At 40.3% G+C, this 18791-nt stretch overlaps 1 protein-coding gene across 21 annotated transcripts in view; it reads right to left on the bottom strand.

The window, feature by feature from the left end:
• CACNA1C (calcium voltage-gated channel subunit alpha1 C) overlaps window positions 1-18791 on the bottom strand; it is a 467840-nt gene that overhangs the window by 121792 nt on the left and 327257 nt on the right. For all 21 annotated transcript variants that reach the window (XM_090145296.1, XM_090145280.1, XM_090145336.1 and 18 more), the window contains one exon: window positions 16377-16549. In XM_090145296.1, coding sequence (XP_090001422.1) covers window positions 16377-16549 — 173 coding nt within the window. The remainder of the gene's footprint in view (window positions 1-16376; window positions 16550-18791) is intronic.

Raw genomic sequence — 18791 nt, 5'->3', positions numbered from 1 at the left:
ATGTGTACCAGCAGCAAAGATAGAGCAGCTGGGATGCAGCATTGGGCTTGTTGTTGCAGTAGAACTGGGTTGAGAAGACTGGTACAGTGCAGCACAGCTTACCAACAGGCACAGGGGTAGGAACATTGCTAAATACTGAGATGGTGTACTGTAAGTCTGATATTTCACTTATACACATATAAATTATATATTTCACAGTATAAATTGCAACATCTATCTTTCATATAAAAAGACTTGCTTTCACATGTCCTTCCCCCCTTCCTGAGTGTCACCAAAGGCACGTATACTTTCTGTGACATTGAGGGGACACAGCCATGGGCTTAGCAAACTAAATGATCCACAAAGAGGAGCAGGAGAGAGAGAGAAAGAGAGATCTGTATCAGCTGTGCAGGCATGTGATTAAGAGATCTATCATTAACACATGCAGATTACTGTGCACCTACGAATGCATTATCTTGCCACTAGTTAATCTTCCTGGGACTTATTTTAGTACAACAAATCTTGTCTACCTTAAACAGGCATATTTCAGATTAAATATTCCAATTTTCTGCTTCTTACAGTATCATCAACAGCAATATGCATCGTTCCACAATTTTTTCTTCATTTTATCCAGTAAGGAGAATGCACATTTCAGAGAAGCACAGCCAAACTTCTGGCCCTGACAAGAGACGGCCTTTGCAAGCCTCTAACATGTATATTGACTGATGTATATTTGAAAGGAAGAACTAAAAACCCTCTTTGTGCATCCCTGCAAGGAGGACAGAGGTACTTTTTGCATAACCTGTGGTGCCTCAAATAACTCAGAAGCACAGGGCCTTCCAGAAAGGAGTTTAACACTGTTACAAAAAGGCCAAATTAATGATTTCCCTGGGTAACTGCTGGTTCTCCTGTGCTAACACCTTAGTTAGAGCATTAGGAGCCCATTCACTGTTGTGCAGAGTTTCTGCCTTCAAGGGCTATGAGAACAACCTGTGTTAACCCCTGCGGTGAAAGACAGAAGGGCTGGGTCACAGACTGACAGAGCTGCTACCAGAACAGATCTTGAAAGATGTCTCTCCACTAAATCTGGATCCTCCTATGATATCCTGAACTTGTTTTCTCATCTGATAAATGTTTGGTATTGTTTGCCTTTGCTAGGAACAACAGCCAATGCGCCAAAGCACAAGGTGTTGACTTGCCAGGATGTGGTTTATAGCCTCATTTTCTGGTGTCGGTCTAATACTTTTTAGCACAGAATTCTGGGGCAATGGAGCAATTCAATTAAAAAAAAAAAAAAAAGAAAGAAAAAGGGAAAAGAAAAAGGACAGTGAAACAGCAGAAGGTCTATGACATTTTCAACAATATTTTGTGCTAGTGAAGAAATCAGAACTGCACATTCCAAATGGGTCTGCAAGATCTCTCTCTCATTCTTTAAGATTTTGAACAGCAGAAGGTGGGGTAAGCAGCAGTGCCATCAAAGGTGCTTGAATCTACTCAATAAATGATACACGGACACAAGAAGCAGGAGCACATCGCTTGAAAATCAAAAAGATTCTAATAATTCAGGCTGGCAGGCATCTAACAAATAAGAGCATGAGTGCTGCAAACACTGTAGATAATGTGTTGGGAAGAGATCCAAAGGTTGATGAAACAAAATAAAATAATTAGCAACCAAGAAAGTGCCCTGAAGAGAGAATAATCAGCAACTAAAAAAAAAGATAAAATCCCTTTGACTTTCATCACTTTTGTCCCTCTAATAATCACGAGGCTACTTATATTTTGCACACTTGCATTGTTATTAGTGGAAATTATCAGCACATAAGCTTCAAGCCCAAATGTGGTTAATGCAGGTCATATGTTTCCTTAAATTCCTGTGCAGGAGGAAATTTTTGCATCTGCCCATCCACAGAAATATACACCTGGGTGGTGAATCAGTAACTTTGATGAAGATCTCTACTTCAGCAAAAGCATCTTTGTTCTTTCAGTTCACAGTCCTATGAATCTGTCTTCCCTGCAGAGTCTGGGAGAAGCAAAAAAATTACAGAAGCCAGTTCTAACTTGATCTGCTTAGGTCATCAGAAACACTCCAGGGAGTGCTGCTCGCCACCTAGATTGCCAAGCTTTAAAGTGACTGAGATGCAGCACTAGCTGTTTTATGACATCCCTGTCTGTCACAAGCCATTTCAAGGTTGGTGACACCTGAAGACCTGGCAAGTGGTCTACGGTTTATGAGCTTGAACACATAAGAGGATGTGTCAGGACAGCAGAGATTGTGCTTGTGTTTGGATGCTTCAGTGAGTCAGGAGCTCACAGCGCAAACCTTTCCCAAGGGGAGCTTACACAGCCCTGCAGCTGGGAGTTTGGGCAGGGACTGTGCCTGGGCTGAGAGAACGAGAAGATAGGTCCCTCTGAGGACTGTCTTGTATTGAAGAAGGAAATCATTCGCTTGGAGGCTGGCTCTTGTTGGCAGACTATCATGCAAATGAAAAGTGAATGTGGGGGACAAATTCTATTATTTCAAAGGACAGTCAGGGCACCTAGGCAGAGGCTGGGTCACAGGTGAAGAAGCTGTTGGAAAGAACAACAGAAATGACTGATTATTTAATCTGAGATATGCCTGCAAGCTGAAAGAGTGGTGTATGCACATCCAATATCTAAAGGGAAGCTATAAGAAAAAAGGGGAGAGAATATCACAACAGACTTCAGCAGGATCTGTTTTGATAGGAAAAGGGGAGATGGTCTCAAACTAAAGGAGGGGAGATTTTGATTGGATATGAGGAAAAAGATTTTTACAGTAAGGGTGGTGAGGCACTGGAGCAGGTTGCCCAGAGAGGTGGTGGATGCCCCATCCCTGGAGACACCCAAGGCCAAGCTGGATGAGGCTCTGAGCAACCTGATCTACCTGTGGGTGTCCCTGTTCATTGCAGGGGGGTTGGACTGGGTGACTTCTAAGGACCCTTCCAAATCAAACAATTCCATGATTCTATGTTAACTGCATGCTGGAAGATGCAATTTAGGAGTAGCTTACTTAAAATATTTGAGCTTTAATATTATCAAGAAAAGAGAGCAAAGAGAGCAACAAGGCACTCCCTGAGCAGTCCCACTGTACAATATGTACCTGAGAGATTAATTCTCAGTAAGTGCAGACATTTTTTAATAGCAGTCTTCATTCAGGATGCATGAGAAAGATCATGGGTAATGCCTTCCTGATGATGAATAATCAAACAGTTCTGTTCACTGATCAGTGGGTAATATAAACACATGCATTAGGTATAGGTCACTCTCAAGCTAGGGCTGTGTGAAAGTGCTGGACCCTTGCTGTATTCATAGATCTCACTGACAGATTCTATTCAGTTTCATGATCTGAAAAGGAAATCACCTTTTCTAGTATGAAATGCACATAAATTTACGTTTTTAAGCCCTACTCTGTTACATTTCTTCTGTGCCTAGTAAATAAATTGCTTGCAATTTTGTGTGCTGCTCCAGCATGTAGTGTTTTTTCAGACACTTTTGCTAACATAATGACTAGTCTGATACTAGACACTATTATCACAATACCGTGAGTCAGAAGCATGAGACATGCTAGCTGGGCAGGCTGAGTTACGTGCAGCCAGGAGAAAAGCAAAGAATTCAAGTTAAAGGGTTTTGTCCTTAAAGTCAGCTTGTCAAACCAGTAATTAAAGCTTTTACATCTCTTGAGTAGGGCACCGAGAATAGGTCAATTACCCCAATCCAAAGGAATAGGCATTTTATTTTAGCCTAGAAATTATAGATTCTTATTTTGCAAATACTTGGAGCACTCAGGAGAGTGAGGGACTGATAACAACAGCTTGAGCTGAGCTTAGTGTGGGCAGGTGTTATGCAAGCTTCCCTCACACAGATGTGTTAAAGCAAGTAATTGGTGACCTGGCATAGCCATGTAATTCTGTTCATGGTTCTTCAAACAGCTAGATAATACACCTACATTCTGATCTGCACATCTGTGAGGATCCATGCAACTCTGCCACTGAAGTATTGCTCTGATGTTTAGCCCTTCTGCTATTTCAGCCTCTGGGTTTCAATGCCATTGGTAACCTCCCCATCTTGATCTCCACTGACTCCCACATGCACCTACTCGTGCATCCTCTGCAGATCTCTACAGTTTGCTCTTCATAGAATCACAGAATCATCAATGTTGGAAAAGAACATTAAGATCATTCAGTCCAACTGCCAACCCATTACAACCATAGACGCTAATGATGTCCCTCAGTGCCACTGGGAGTCATGTTTGACTGCAGTCCTTCAAGCAGGCAAGAAGTGAGGTACATCATGCTGTGCCCTGTGAACTGTGTACATAGAAATGAAGGTGTAAGCAGCACTACAAACATCCATGGATCCTTCAGCTGAATTTCAGTGTGGGCCTCAAGACCTGAAAGGCCAGCTGTCTCATCTGTTGACTTACCTCTACAAACCTGCTCACTGAAGAGCTGCTGCAGTCAGCAGGCAGACTCAGTGCCACAGCTATTTTCAGTTCCCCAGTTGGAAACATTTCCCTTCCCCTGACACCTCTGGGCTTGATGTTGTTTATGAAATAACCAAGATGAGAGGCCTGCTTTTCTTCTCAGGAGCAAACCCAACCAGAGATTTTAGCAGACTGTACTGGAGTGTATAGGAAGGTTCTAATTCAATAAGTAAATGTGAGTGGTCACAGAGCAAGCGTGTAACTGCTCCTCCATCACAGCCATGTCTGTATCAGGGTCCTGCCACAAGTTTTCCAGGCTTCCACCAAAGTGCTGAGTGCCATTCATAGCTGTCAATCCTCAGCTCTGCCAACACTGGCTATCAGATCAGTCACACAAACACACTGCTCAGCTGTGTAATGTCACCATGCTGCGCTATAGGGACATCACTGCCTCACCGAGCTCCCATCAGCTACAGCTCATCACACTGCTCCACCATGCTGCCATCACAACAGCAGGGCCAGCTGTCTAACCCTACTAGCATTTAAAACAAAACACTATTATTTTTGCCTCCTGGTATGACTGCTTGTGAATCCATTTAAGAAAGCAACTGGCTGCTGGAGCTAAGATAGCTGTGAGGGGCAGGGAAGGGGAGGATATGGTGTTTCCCCAGGGGAGCTCTGTTAATGCACCTCTTTCCTCCCTCAGTCTGCCCTTGCTCAAACCACACTCAGTTGGCTCTTATGAGGCACTGGATGGTATTTAGGATGTCCCACATCAGCTGAGATCTGCCAGCTTGCAAAAAACTAAAGCATAAAGCCTGAAGTGCTATATTTTATCAGTCTATAATGAAAGTCTTGGGTACCATGAAGTATCTAAAGTGCTATTCCCTTCTATATTAGCTTTGCTTTCCCATTAAAAAAAAAAACAAAAACGGAATTATAAAATTGCAATACCACCTTTTGCCCATTCAGACTCTAAACTCTTGGAGCCAAAACTGTCTTTGATTTCTGTACATACCCCTAATTTTTATTTGTGTGTCAACGTCAGGCACACTTTGGCCCTGTCATCTGGCAGTAATGTAATATGATTGATTCTTACCCTCAGCAGCTGTTCCTACCTCCAAACACACGTTCCCTGTCCCTCAGTCATCATTATTGAACACCACAGCCTCTCTTCTGACAGTCTGTTATACCACATAAAAAAGTCCTCAGGGTTTCAGCTGCTATCAGTCCTGCTCCACTGATGCTTTTCTCTCAGTAGAGAGACACTTAAGGCTACATCTGCGATAACTGTTTTTCAAATGTACAGCACTGGTCAATCTTACTGACTTCAGCAAGAAATGCTGAACACTCCACAGTTTTGCAAATCATTCTGTAAGTGCTCTTATAGTGATTTAAGAGTATACTTTAAGCTCTACTTAAAAGAACTGGCCTTGCTGTACATACATATATTCAAATTGAGGGCTTATGGTATTTCTTCTTAAAATTTTCTGTAGAGTTCATGGCACTGAATGCCTTCTGCACCTTCCTAACTATGGGAAATAAAGCACATACAATCTGTCAGGAGGTACGGCGATGGCACTTTCCTCAAAGACAGTTGCCTCTAATGTCCCTTCAGGAGAAGTGGAATCACAGTGTAAGCAGATAAATCTTGACAGCTTCCAGAAGTACTTCCTAACAGGGCAGATGGAGATTAATTTATTTGCACAGAGGTGTCTTCCCCAGCTATATAAACAATGGATTCTCTCTAAAGCCTTACCATTGAAGATATTTCTGTGTAACATATTAGTACTAAAGAGGATTCCTACACCAACATAAGTCTTTCTTCCAGCAGGCAAAACAGAGGTGTTATCTCGCCAGACAGTTCTTACTAGGGAAATAGCTTTTATAGTAGATAAACTTAACGTCCTATCAACATAAATGTCATCCTCTCTGTGCTGTAGCTGGTCACACATCACTGCTCTAGCAGTACTCAGTGTAGCCTTGTGCTCCAGGTTACAAGGATCAGGGAAGGGAGGAGCTAAGAAAAACTGAAGTTGGATGACATTAACCAGATTCTCAGCTACAAGACAGGTGAGCACGTGCAGATCACCAAAACATTTTCAGTCACAGAGAATCTAACTTTTTTTTTTCCCAGACATGAACTACAGCACACTGGCAGCTTATTTAATTTATGTGGCGTTTGATGCTGTAAGGGAATAGAAAGAAAAAACTGAGCCAAAGGCACAGTTGTGGACTTCATTCTCACACTGCCCTTCATCTTGTGCAACAGTGGCAGCAGCAGAAGACTCAGGAGATGCTCATCGCAACAACAATCCCTGGGTCAGTTAATTATCTCAGATCTCCACTAAACACCAGAGTCCATCCACAGAGCTGGCTGCTGGGGTCAGACACATACCTGAATTTGTCTAAGTTCCCCTAAACTGAAGAGTTACTCCACTCCAAACAATACTAGGTCTCCTGATGCTATGTTGGAACAAGTCAGAATTACAGACTGCAAAGTTGGCCATAGCGTTGTCCTGAGGCTTCCTGAGTACCAGCAGTCTTTCTTCTTTTGCTCTCCATTCAAACAAAGGCACCCATTTATATTATCCATATCTTCCTCAGGCTTGAGCTAGATTTCATTTGGGTTAGACAGGATTTAGCTAACTGCAGCAGTAACCATCAACAGAGAAGAAAGAAGGATTTCAAAACAGTTGCTCGGATTTTTTTTTTATGATCAAAGCTTACCTTCAGCCACAAAGAAAGGAAGAGAAACTAGGAAGTTGTGAAATCTAAGGACAATGAACCTAACTGCTGCTTTTTAATAAAAGCTCAGTTGTTAAATTACATTACTAATTAAAAACAATTCTATTGATTGACTTAGTTAATTACAAAGTGAACAATCCATACTTCCAGGGTAACGAGATAACTATCGAAGTGTATAATTTCCAGGGAAGGAAAATCTTTCCAGACCATCCTGATCAAATCAATAAATGCCTTATGCTATACAGTATAAGGTAAAAATTCTGGTATAAAGGACAGAGCATTGCTATGAGAGATTCTCACACAGAGAGGGTGGGTGGCCTTCAGAAAATCATGTAGCCTTTTTGTGCCTTTTTCTCTAAACTAGATCATGGAATCATAGAACGGCTTAGGCTGGAGACCTTAAAGCCCACCCAGTCCCAACACCCTGCCGTGGGCAGGGTTGCCACCCAGCAGCTCAGGCTGCCCAGGGCCTCATCCAACCCCACCACCAGGGATGGGGCATCCACAAATTTTCAGGACAGCCTTTGCCAGGGCCTCACCACTCGGTGAGTAAAGAATTTTCACCAAACATCTAAACTAAAGCTGCCCTCTTTTAGTTTAAAACCCATTCCCCCTTGTCTTCTAACTATCAGATCATGTAAAAAGTTGGTCCCCCTCCTGCTTGTAAGCTTGACTGGGTGTAGTAGAAGGCTGCAGTGAGGTTTCCCTGGCACGTTCTCTTCTCCAAACTAAACAAGCCCTACTCCCTCAACCTATCTTCATAGGAGAGGTGCTCCAGCCCTTTGATCAACTTCGTGGCCCTCCTCTGGACCCACTTCAACTGCTCCACAACCTTCCTGTACTCTAGGTCCCAGGCCTGGATGCCAGCCTCCAGATGGGCCTCACAAGGGCAGAGAAGAGGGGGACAATCTCCTCCCTCTCCCTGCTGGCCACCCCTCTTCTGATGCAGCCAGGGATACAGCTGGCTTTCCAGGCTGCAAGGATACATTACTACTCACATCCAGCTTCTCATCCACCAGGACTTTTAAGTCCTTCTCTGCAGGTCTGCTCTCAATGAATTCTCCAATCAGCCTGCACTCATATCTGGGATTGCTTTGACTCAAGTGCAAACTTTGCACTTGGTCTTGCTGAACCTCATTAGACTCTTACGTGATCACTTTTAGAGCATATCCAGTTCTTTTCCTTCTATTGTGTCAACTGCACCACTCAGTTTGGTGTCATCAACAAACATGCTGAAGGTATACTCAATCGCATTATCTAGATCATTGATGTTGAAGAACAGTGGTCCCAAGATGGAACCCTGGGCATACCACTCACGACTGGCCTTCATCTGGACACAGAGTCATTAACCACAATCTTCTGGCTGCGACCATCCAACCAATTCTTTACCCAATCAATAGTCCAGCCTTCAAATCCATATCTCTCTGATTTAGAAATAAGGAAGTGGTGCAGGACCATGTTAAAGGTCTTGCACAAGTTCAGGTAGATGACATCAGTTAACCTTCCTTTATTTACCAGTGCTGTAACTCCATCATAGAAGACTGCCAAGTTGGTTAGGCATGATCTGCTCTTGGTAAAGCTGTGTGTTCCCTATCCAAATATTAACCTATATATATGTTTTAAAGAATCAATCTAGTAGAAGAAACATTTCTAAACACAAGTTTCAAGCAGTTTTTAATTTCTCTTTGTTGAGAAAATTAATTTTGTCCATCTTTGTGTCTTACCCTTTCTCTTCTTGGGAAGAGTGAGGTGAGGAAGACAAACAATCCAGGGTAAAGGCCCTACAGCTTCCTTGTTTGTTAACTGAGATTTTAAAACAGAAAGCAACATAAGAGGTCAGTCAGTGGGGAAATCTACTCCCAGACTTGTTTTCCAATGGGGGAAAGGTCAAATTGTTGACATCATAGTTTTGGTGACATTAATGGAACAGAGGGCAAAAGTGAAAGCAATCACCCTAAAAGACCCACAGGAAGTTACCCAACAAAAATTACACTTTTAAGTGGTAACTTTACTTTTTGTCACAGCTACCTTCTCTTTTTTTTTTTTTTTTTTTTTTTTGGTGACATCTGTCATTTTTCCATATAAAATATAAAAGTTTATGTGGGTGCAATTTTGTATTTCCACATATGCAGGTACAGAATCAAAATGCTAGTAATGATGGTGGTTCAAATTCAGGACACATACAATATCATTTTGTATGACAGTGGAATTATGCACTGGGCAAACAGCTGTCTCTGGACTATGCAGTCTTGTAAGTGATATCAGATCTGAAATATCTCATGCTCTCCCTTTGGTGGATGACAGCTACACAGTAAAGCCACGGGTGAGAGTAGAAAAGCCTCTAGTACATCAACACCTAACATCAGACAACATTCTCTAGTGCTGACGCTTGCCTATTTTTTTACTAGCCTCAGATAAAACAAACTGGGGCTCAAGTCCTTATCCAGGCAAAATCCTCAGCAACTTCAGTAGGAGTCTTGCCTAAGGACCACAGGAGTGATTCATCCCAGTGTAAGAACTAATGTCCCCAAAGCTTTTTCTAGGCAACATGCTAATTATGGACTCCAGTTTGACATTGGAAGCACAAACCCATTTTGCAGCATGAGCTTCTCTTTCCACACAACAAAAACAAAGCATTTATCAAAGCATTTTACTAAGTGTGTACAAATTGTAGTATCTGTACAAAGAACAGTTTCTGAGCTACTTTGAATATTGCAAGGTAGAAAAATGCCACTGGGATTGCTTTCTACAATGCATGGATAGGGCAAGGCACATGTCTGAGAGCTGCTGACATTCCTATCCAAGCAAATCATGGTTTTGGACCTTTGCAGCTGACTGCATGGAGGACGTTTTTTCACCTTAGGAGAATCAAATATGTGCAGTAAGAACCAGAAAATCCTTATTTTGTCTCTGTCTCTAGATGAAAGAGAATGAATCTATCACAACTGCTAAACCTTGTGAAACTCCTACCAAGTGCCCAAGTGAAATATCCACAATTGTTGGCACTGTAGCTAATCTTTTCCTAGTCAGCAGATGATTATTTTCCACATCAGTGGACAATGACAAAAGAAGATGATAGTATGATTTCTTCTTCTTTAGATGAGGTTTTAACAGATAATAAATCACTTTACAACACTGGCTTTTCTTTTGCCGTATTTATGCATGGAAAGCAAAATACAACCAAGTTGTATGACACACTCTCAAATAACCAACTAGTTTTAGAGGATTAGACAGACAAAAGTTTTGTTTTCAAGACAGTGCCTCTTAGAGCTTTTGTTTAGATTATCTTAAATCCCACATGAGCACTGTGTTTTATTAATTGCTTTTTGACAATAGGCAAAAATCATCTAAAATATCAGTCTGTACAGTCTTGGCAAGGAGTTGCCCAAGGTTGCCCAAGTCCTTCCATATCTATACGAAACACAATGGGGCAAATTCTGCAAATGAAATTAGAATAAATTAGGGTGAACAGATTTACCATCAACAGATACCTTCAAGAATTTCAAATGTGCTCTCATTAAACAACACACAAAAACTGCACAGGGTTGCACAGGATTTAGTGACAACTTTCACTATAATCAGTGAAACTTATTTGATACTCACTGAAATCAATGGAGTCTCCTTACAGTATGGAAGTTGACTTTGTAAAAGAAAGTCAAGTCAACAGGAACTGGACAAATAAAACCTAAATAGCCTGAATTTATAGAGAAATGTGGTCATGCTTTTATTTCTGTTATGAAATAGAGTCAAACTATACACTATTGGAGCTCTTGGGAATAAAGCCCTGTTTCAGTTGAAATTACTGAGGCTACTGTTTCTAGAGTTCTCAAATTCTTTTTTTTTTTTTTTGTTTGAACCATCAGCTCAGCTATCCTGTTCTCCTTATTTCTGTCCCAGAATTCAGAAGCACAAAGCATGAAACACAAAGATTTTCTGAAGTTTCTAATGGTCCATAGGACCCCTATTTCTTCTAAAAGTTTTACTTTGCACCTGAAAACTTCCTCATCATTTCCAAAACATTTTCTCCTAGGGAAGACTCTCACAAAACTGAGATTAAATACTACCATAAAAACATAGTGCTGTTCACAAGAAACAGTGACTGTGTGGGTAAGAAAAAATCTGCAGCCCATCTAAAAATAAGGCTGCAAGAGATACAAGTAAATATTTCCAAAAGTCACAAAGATACTGGAATAACTGCTCTGAAAGTAAAAACTGAGACTTATTGTTAAAAAATGTGTTCTTTTTAACAGCTTAGATTTTTAAGAATTTTAGAATTTTCCTGTATTTCTCTACTTTATCATCTTCCATTGTGCATTTTATATTTCTACTTGAGCTAAGGCATAAATTTGCATGTACAGTCAAGCCTTTCTCCCCTGCATCTTTCATGATTCAGTGTACACTCTGAAGTTTTGCTATATGTTTTGATAGGCAACACGCTGACTTGCAGTATTTTTACTGCTGTGTTACATGAAAATCTGATTATTTACAGTAATCAGTCCCATTGCAATAAAGCCCTGGAGTATGATTAGACTTTTGATTTTTGTTGGGTAAGCTACTTGCAAATCAGCCCTTGAATTTACAGTACTACCATGGATACGACTTAACTAGAAGAATGAGTATTCCTGAATCGACAGCTCTGTTACCAAACTCCAGGCCAAACAGTACTCCTATAGATATTAATGTGGTTGTGCTCACATTGTAGGCAGCAGCACCAAATAGGACTGAAATACAGTCAAACAGAGGGAGGGCAAAATCTGAGCAGTCAGAAACATCAGATTACTTCTCCATGCCCATTCACAGCTTTTTTCTGACCCTAGTGTAGACAGCGTGAATTTTGCCAATTAACTTTAATAGGAGGAGAATCTGGGTTGGACTGAGGTTTCCTGTTCCTGCCCACAGCAACACAGATGCACAGCAGTTCTTCTTCTCAGGAAGAATAAAAAAGGGCAAATTCCCAGTTGCTGTGGCAACAGGAGGGATGATTCTCTTCACTATCATGTAATTTTGAAATTCAGTATGTGCTTTGTGCCATGACATGTGTTTCTCTCCTCTGTCAAATTTATGTTTTTTTCCCTTGCAGGAGGCCCATGAGGAAAAGAGCATAGGAGAAAACTATTGACACAAATAGCCCCTAGAAACCTTTTCACATTTCCCACCTCATACTTTCCAAGATAGAAAAAGCATGTATTCAAACAACAAGTAAAAAGAACTGCCTTCAACATACACTTCCCAAAACATACAAGATGAATTCAAACCGCTCTGTGAACGCTCTTCTGTGAATATGAGATGACTGGTATAGAACTGCCTCAGAAGAATGCTTAGACCTCTGCCACAGAGAATATCAGCTAAAGGCTGTCCACCTTCTTTTCTCACCGTCTCTTCTCCTGGGGCCCTTCTTGCTGTAGTGCTTGGACTTAACCATTTCATTAAGGACTGTAAACACCCAGTGAGACTTAGGACAAGTTTCAACATCTTCAGGAAAGCAATGGAATATACAAAATGTGACTTATGATGTCCAAAAGACTGAAAAGGGCAGTCAAACCAAAGGGGATGCAAGTGCAGCTCTCTTCCCTTCTTCTTCCTGTTCTCTGTTCTACAAGAGGCAGTTCCCAGGCTGGCAGTTCTCTTTGCAGGGTAAGACAAAAGAAAAACTGCTCTCCACAGCCAAGGACAGAGAAGAGACTGGAAACATATGTTCTCTGTACTTGGGATGATTCAGTTTAGGTATAGTACCTGGGCAAGAGCACAGATGGTGGAAACTGCTGAATTTTAGAGTTGCAGCTTTACATTAGCTGAGATTCTACTTTAATATTTTTACTAAAAAAAAAAAAAAAGAACAATACTACCCCAAAACTGCATACAACTTCCATGGGGAAATTGAAGAAGTAAAAACTAGCATGACTTCTTTAAAATAATGGTGTGAGTCATTATCTGAAACCTAAATCTCGTAAGCATCAGCCTAATATAACCAAAGCAAAGGCAACTAAAGTGAAGGGTTGTTCAGCTTGGAGAAAGACAGTTTTTGGGATAACTCATTGTGGTCTTATGAGGGTTACAAAAAAAATTACAGACTGGTGATAAGAGAAGGGGAATGGGTTTTAAACTAAAGGAGGGGAGATTTAGGTTAGTTATTAGGTGGCAATTTTTTACTCAGACAGCACTGAGGCCCTGGCATAGCTGCCCAGAGAAGCTGTAGGTGCCCCATCTCTGGAGGTGTTTAAGGCCACATTGAATGGGGCCACATAGGTAGGTACAGTAAGTATACCTGGAGTTTCTTCCTCCTGTGTGGTGGGTGAGGCATGACAGTCAAGCATGTCAATAAATGAAATGAATATGATACCTTAGGAGAGGATGTCTGTAATCTATTTGGCTTTGAAAATGGGGTAGCACTTGTCATGTGAATAAAGATTGAAATTCAGAAATATCAGGAAATACAATAGAGCTTAAACTGTGTGATACCTGTAATCATACAAAAGTATATACAACAGCCTACTAGAAAAGAAAAAATGAATGTGATTTATGAAATACGAATGACCAAAATACAAACACCTCAACTCTGCTAGATGGGGGGAAGCACCAAGGTATCTTTATTGGCTTGAGGGCTGGGGCTGGAGATGGGAAACCCAACGTTGCTCTTTACCTTCCTTATTCAGTGGCTATTGGCTTCTACATCAGAGGAAGGCAACATAAAGACCCATTACTTCCAAAGTTAAGAAAGACTTTGTCAGGAAGGAAATCAAGGTACAGCACTGAACTGTATAGAATAGTATAGACTAGCAAAGTTGGAAGAGGACTTCAAAGATCATTGAGTCCAACTGCCTGACTGCTTCAAGGCCAAACAAAAGTTAAGGCATGTTATTGAGGGCATTGTCCAAATGGCTCTTGAACATAAAAGACATGAGGTATCAACCACCTTTCAAGGAAGCCTGTTTCAGCATCTGATCACCCTCATAGAAAAGCAACATTTCTTAATGCTCAGTCTGAGCATTAGAATAGCTTCTGCTATTCTCTTGTTCAGAGACTTCTTAACATGACTTTTCCCTCATACATGGCCAAGAGCAGTCCAGAGCTTTCCTTCACGTTCTAAGCAATTCCTATCAACAAAGGTGTAATGCTATCATATACCACCAGACACTGCAGACACCTGTTTCCAAGTTTGGTCTGTCACGTCGTAAAAGCTGATTCAGGCAAAGAGAAAGATACACTGTGTAGTAGGGATTGGTTAACACTGCTGTCCTTACACTTGATACTTAGAACCAATGGCATTGAAGATACTGCATAAAAAGTTTGGAAAAAAAATGGATAACAAGTTAGTTTGCTAATAGTGCGCAATTCTATCATTAACAGCCAACTGTGAGAAACTCTTGAGAACCTGTCAGATGTAATATCACTGATTTTTTAAGACCTTTTTTACAAAACTCACCTTATTAATCCGAACAAGAACTGAAAGCAAGCTGGAGATATGTAATCTTCCAGTTTTCAATATCACTACACAGAAAAGGAGTTTGTTAGCTCAAATTTGGACTGACGTCACCACATCTGTCCTATCCCAAAAAACTGTTACCAAAGCATAATTATTTTTATGTTCATTAAAAAGGAAAAAGTTCAAATTAGAAAGTAGCCCTGGCAGGTTCTCATAACAGTACCTACCACTCTGGCTACAATTTTCTTTACCAGGCATGCCTGTAGGAGGAATTTCCCATTGAAGTAAAGGGAAAGCCTCCTGGTGACTTCACTGCCCACCTTGTGACAACCAACTTCCCCACTCCAATGCCATATTGAGGATATCAAGCACTATCCATTACAGTAGTGTTATTTTCTTAATATTGAACTCTGTCTACAAAGAAATGAAATGGGATCACCTGACATGATCTTCCATACATTATATTCCCCAGAAGAGCAAATTTTGGCCATGAGTAGTAACATAATTACTGATTACTCAGGTTAAATGATGAAAGTAAGCTGTAATTCCTATGAAGACACCAACATAAAAGTAACGTATCCTGGGGAAGTCTGAGCAGGTGTCTCAGACTCCCTCAAATCCAGACACAGCTGTCAAGAGTATGACTTGATATTAATAACCCCCACAAGTTTCTTTTTTTTTTTTTTTTCTTTTTTTTTTTGTCTTTTTCTGAAAATGTTCTGACAACTACAGGGAGTAGTGCTCAGTCTCCTCAAAGGTGATAAGAATCTGATACAACTCTTGCTTTTTGTGTGTGTGTGTGTGTAGGTTTAACTTTCCAGTGTCCAATCCTCCTGGTCATATATGGTTTTGATCTGATCACCCCATGGAATTTACTTACTTGGGAGTAAGGGAGCTATAGGGAAAGGCTTCATGTCTTCTCCTCCAAACTCAAGCTGGGATAATGCAGATTTAAATAAGGAAAGCTAAATGTAGCGCCTGTCTCCCTTAGCTGTGTAACTGCCTAAAGGTTCAAACTCTGACATTTCCCAGGTACGTGACCTACGATGACAACTGCTAGATGTTTCTGAAGTGATCCAAATACTGGTAAAGGACAAGGTGGAGTTAGAAGACAGAGTGAAGGTAGTTAAATGTAAGGAATCTTTGCTTTCTTCAAACTCATCATTCTAGTAAGAAGAGAGAATTAACGAATTCTCACTTTGTACAAACATATTCTCAGCTCCAAAACAGAAGAAAAAGAGGTAATTCCCTTGCAAGAAATGTCAGAAAGCTTAATTCCAGCCTGGCAAAAGCAAATGCAATTCCACTGATTTCAATGGAGCCACAGATGGCCAATTTAATGTACAACAGGGTTGATCTGGCCCTTCTCCCATACTGTAACATTGCTTTGCCTAGAAACCTTTGCTTTCAAAATAATTAACCATGTGTCAACAGCCTGCAACACTGAACTGCAATTAAATAAATGAATAGGAGATGTATATTTTAAACCTTATCCCAGTAGCAAAGTTATAACAGCAAGTATTGATCTTTTTTCTGTTTAGTACTAGGTTCTAATGTCAGCACTACAGACAAGAATCTGAGGATCTGCAGAACAGTATCAATTATTTTACACATATTTCTCCCTCCTGCATATCCCAACGTGTATTTCACTTGGATCACATATAAACATAGTGAGAGCCTCAGGAAGAACTCGCTCTGCCCTATAGGCAATCTCAGCACTGGAGCAGGTGGGCACAGGTTCCCTTGCTAAAAGCAGAGAAAGACGGACAGAAGAAAATTGCTTACTGTTTCGAGGCTTCTCCTCATCCATGCCTTCATCTTCATTTTCTGGGTCAATATCTTCTGCTTGAGTTATCCAGTCTAAATAGCCCTTCAAATCCTCCTCTAGCTGTTGCTTTTCACGTAACTTTTGGAAATCTCCCCGAGCCTTAGCCTTCTCTCTTTCCTTGGAAAATTCCCTAGCAAGAGGGAGGTAGGAACAGGATGTGGGTGGAGGGAGAGGAAGAGATTGAAAAACAATGAGTTAGATTGATTTCCATTAGAAAGTATCCATATCCTATGTAGTACACCCAGCCTTCCCTATTCTTTCAGAACAGACATGTGAAAGGAGTATCCTTGCTACATACATTTGTAATACAGTTGGAGTGACCACATTTTTGCTAATGCTTAGGAGAACATAATTACCTTTTTTAATCCTTTCATTCTCAACATTTGTTTCATAATGGAAATAAAACTCACACGTGGTTTATGTACAATATATACCTTCTAACATTCTTTACCACTTGATATTCTCCAACACTTATCCATAAATATCTGTGTGAACAGCGGTCAACTCGATACAAAGATGAACTGTTTGACAATAATCTGACATTTGGAGAGTGAGACAATGGCTCTAATTTTCAGCCAGGTCTCAATCTGTCCATAAGATTATAGGTATAATCACAACTAAATGACACTAATTGTAAGTGTAAGTAATGATACTCACAATTCTGTACACAGTTAATTATGAGCAATTTCACCCATGGGAGTGGACACTATATTTGAAAATTTAGATTTCAATGTTTCATTGCATTTGATATTCATGTCTATTCTCTGAAATGAAACTTATTTTTCAAATCTCAAGTTGAGTAGACAAACATAAGCAGTAATGGATTCTGCCCGAAAGTGAAACAGAGTAGGCATCTGATTGCTTGATGGAAGACCACTATTGGGAATATGGACTTAAAAGAGAGGGCAGAGCAACAAGAATTTAATGTTGCTTAGCTATGATCCATGATGTTTGCTTTGTGTTCTTTACATCTGCTCTGCCATTTCTTTCTGTCTTTCAGATACATCTATACTCTCCTATTTTTTTTTCTAGAAATGCCAATCTATCTCCATTTAAAGACTCTCCTGTGGCTTCAAGTAGGTTTTAATACCTGTATTTTAAAAAGGAAGCTTAATAATGGTAAAAAGTGCTAGATTGAGAGTACTTAAACAGTAAGCCCTATATCTGCTGAAGCAGATCACTACACAAGACATATACAGCAGATAATATGTCCCACTATGTCTAGAAATGAGAGGAAAAGTCATTCTTTCAGATGGATTTTCCATTAGCCTCTCTGTTGATTGCTAGAGATAAGCAGAATTAGAAGAAGAAAAAAAAAAAAGCAAAGAAAAAAAGCTTATCTTTAGGCTTATTCCCAAAAAACAAATAGGAAACTTATTACTAACTTCAGTGAGGTAATATTAGGTTTATGAAATCCTACCCAAAAATTAATGAGTGCCCCATGAATTGTCCTTAGTTTCCAGTGATGACACTATAGTACTTCCCTCCTGTCTGGTCAAAACCCTCTGAAATATTTCCTTCACTTCACTGTCTTTGGATCAGTTTTTTTTTTTAAAGTCATGAGCTGTTCAGGACACCAGCACTGCATCAGAATTAGAGTAAGAAGATGTCTTCATTTAAAGCCAAAGCATGTGACAAAAGAAGCCTGTGTGATCCTTGCTCCTGTCACATTGCTTGTCACGTGTCTCTTGGGTCAGTGATAAAGAAGGTGGAAATGGTGAAGAGAATCAGTGGCTTCTTAGGCCCAAAGGTAGATCATAGCCAACCCTGGGACCAAACAGCTATAAGGCAGAAAAGCCTACTGCCAAGATGACTCCAACAACAATAACTCTAGAAAATATTTTTTAAAAATCTAATCAATACCAATTATATTTTGCTGCTTCAATAATATGTTTCTTCTGAGTCTCACATTGTAACTAATACAAATTAAGGAATTAACTCTTCAAAACAAAACAAACAAACAAAAAAACACTGAATAAGCTATGCATTATTAAGCCAGTTTGAAAACTCAAACTCCAGTATTCCAACAGTTGGGTCATAAACTTGTATTTTGGAATCTTTAACAAATAGGAGCAGTTTTGAAAGGGATTGGGTTCTCAACTCCAACTGAGAACTACTTATGTTTATATGGATACAACTTGCAAGAGGCAGTTTAAGAAACCGTAGTGTAGAAAATATCATGAAATGACACAGTTTGCAGAGAGTGATTCTTCTGTGCACTGAACTGGGTCACTTATATTAGATAGCTCTCGGTTGAGTGCCTGCTTGGATCCTGCCAGCCCCATGCACTGTCTCACTCAAGCAGGACTTGGACTGGGAGAAGAGATGACTAAACTGAAGTGAGATTTTAGCAGCATGCTAGTATGCTCAAT

This window comes from Phasianus colchicus, chromosome 1 (genome assembly GCF_987193195.1).
Source record: "Phasianus colchicus chromosome 1, bPhaCol1.hap1.1, whole genome shotgun sequence".
Classification (NCBI taxonomy): Eukaryota; Metazoa; Chordata; class Aves; order Galliformes; family Phasianidae; genus Phasianus; species Phasianus colchicus.
The sequence above is the reverse complement of the archived record's forward strand: the minus strand, read 5'-3'. Positions and strand labels throughout refer to the sequence as shown.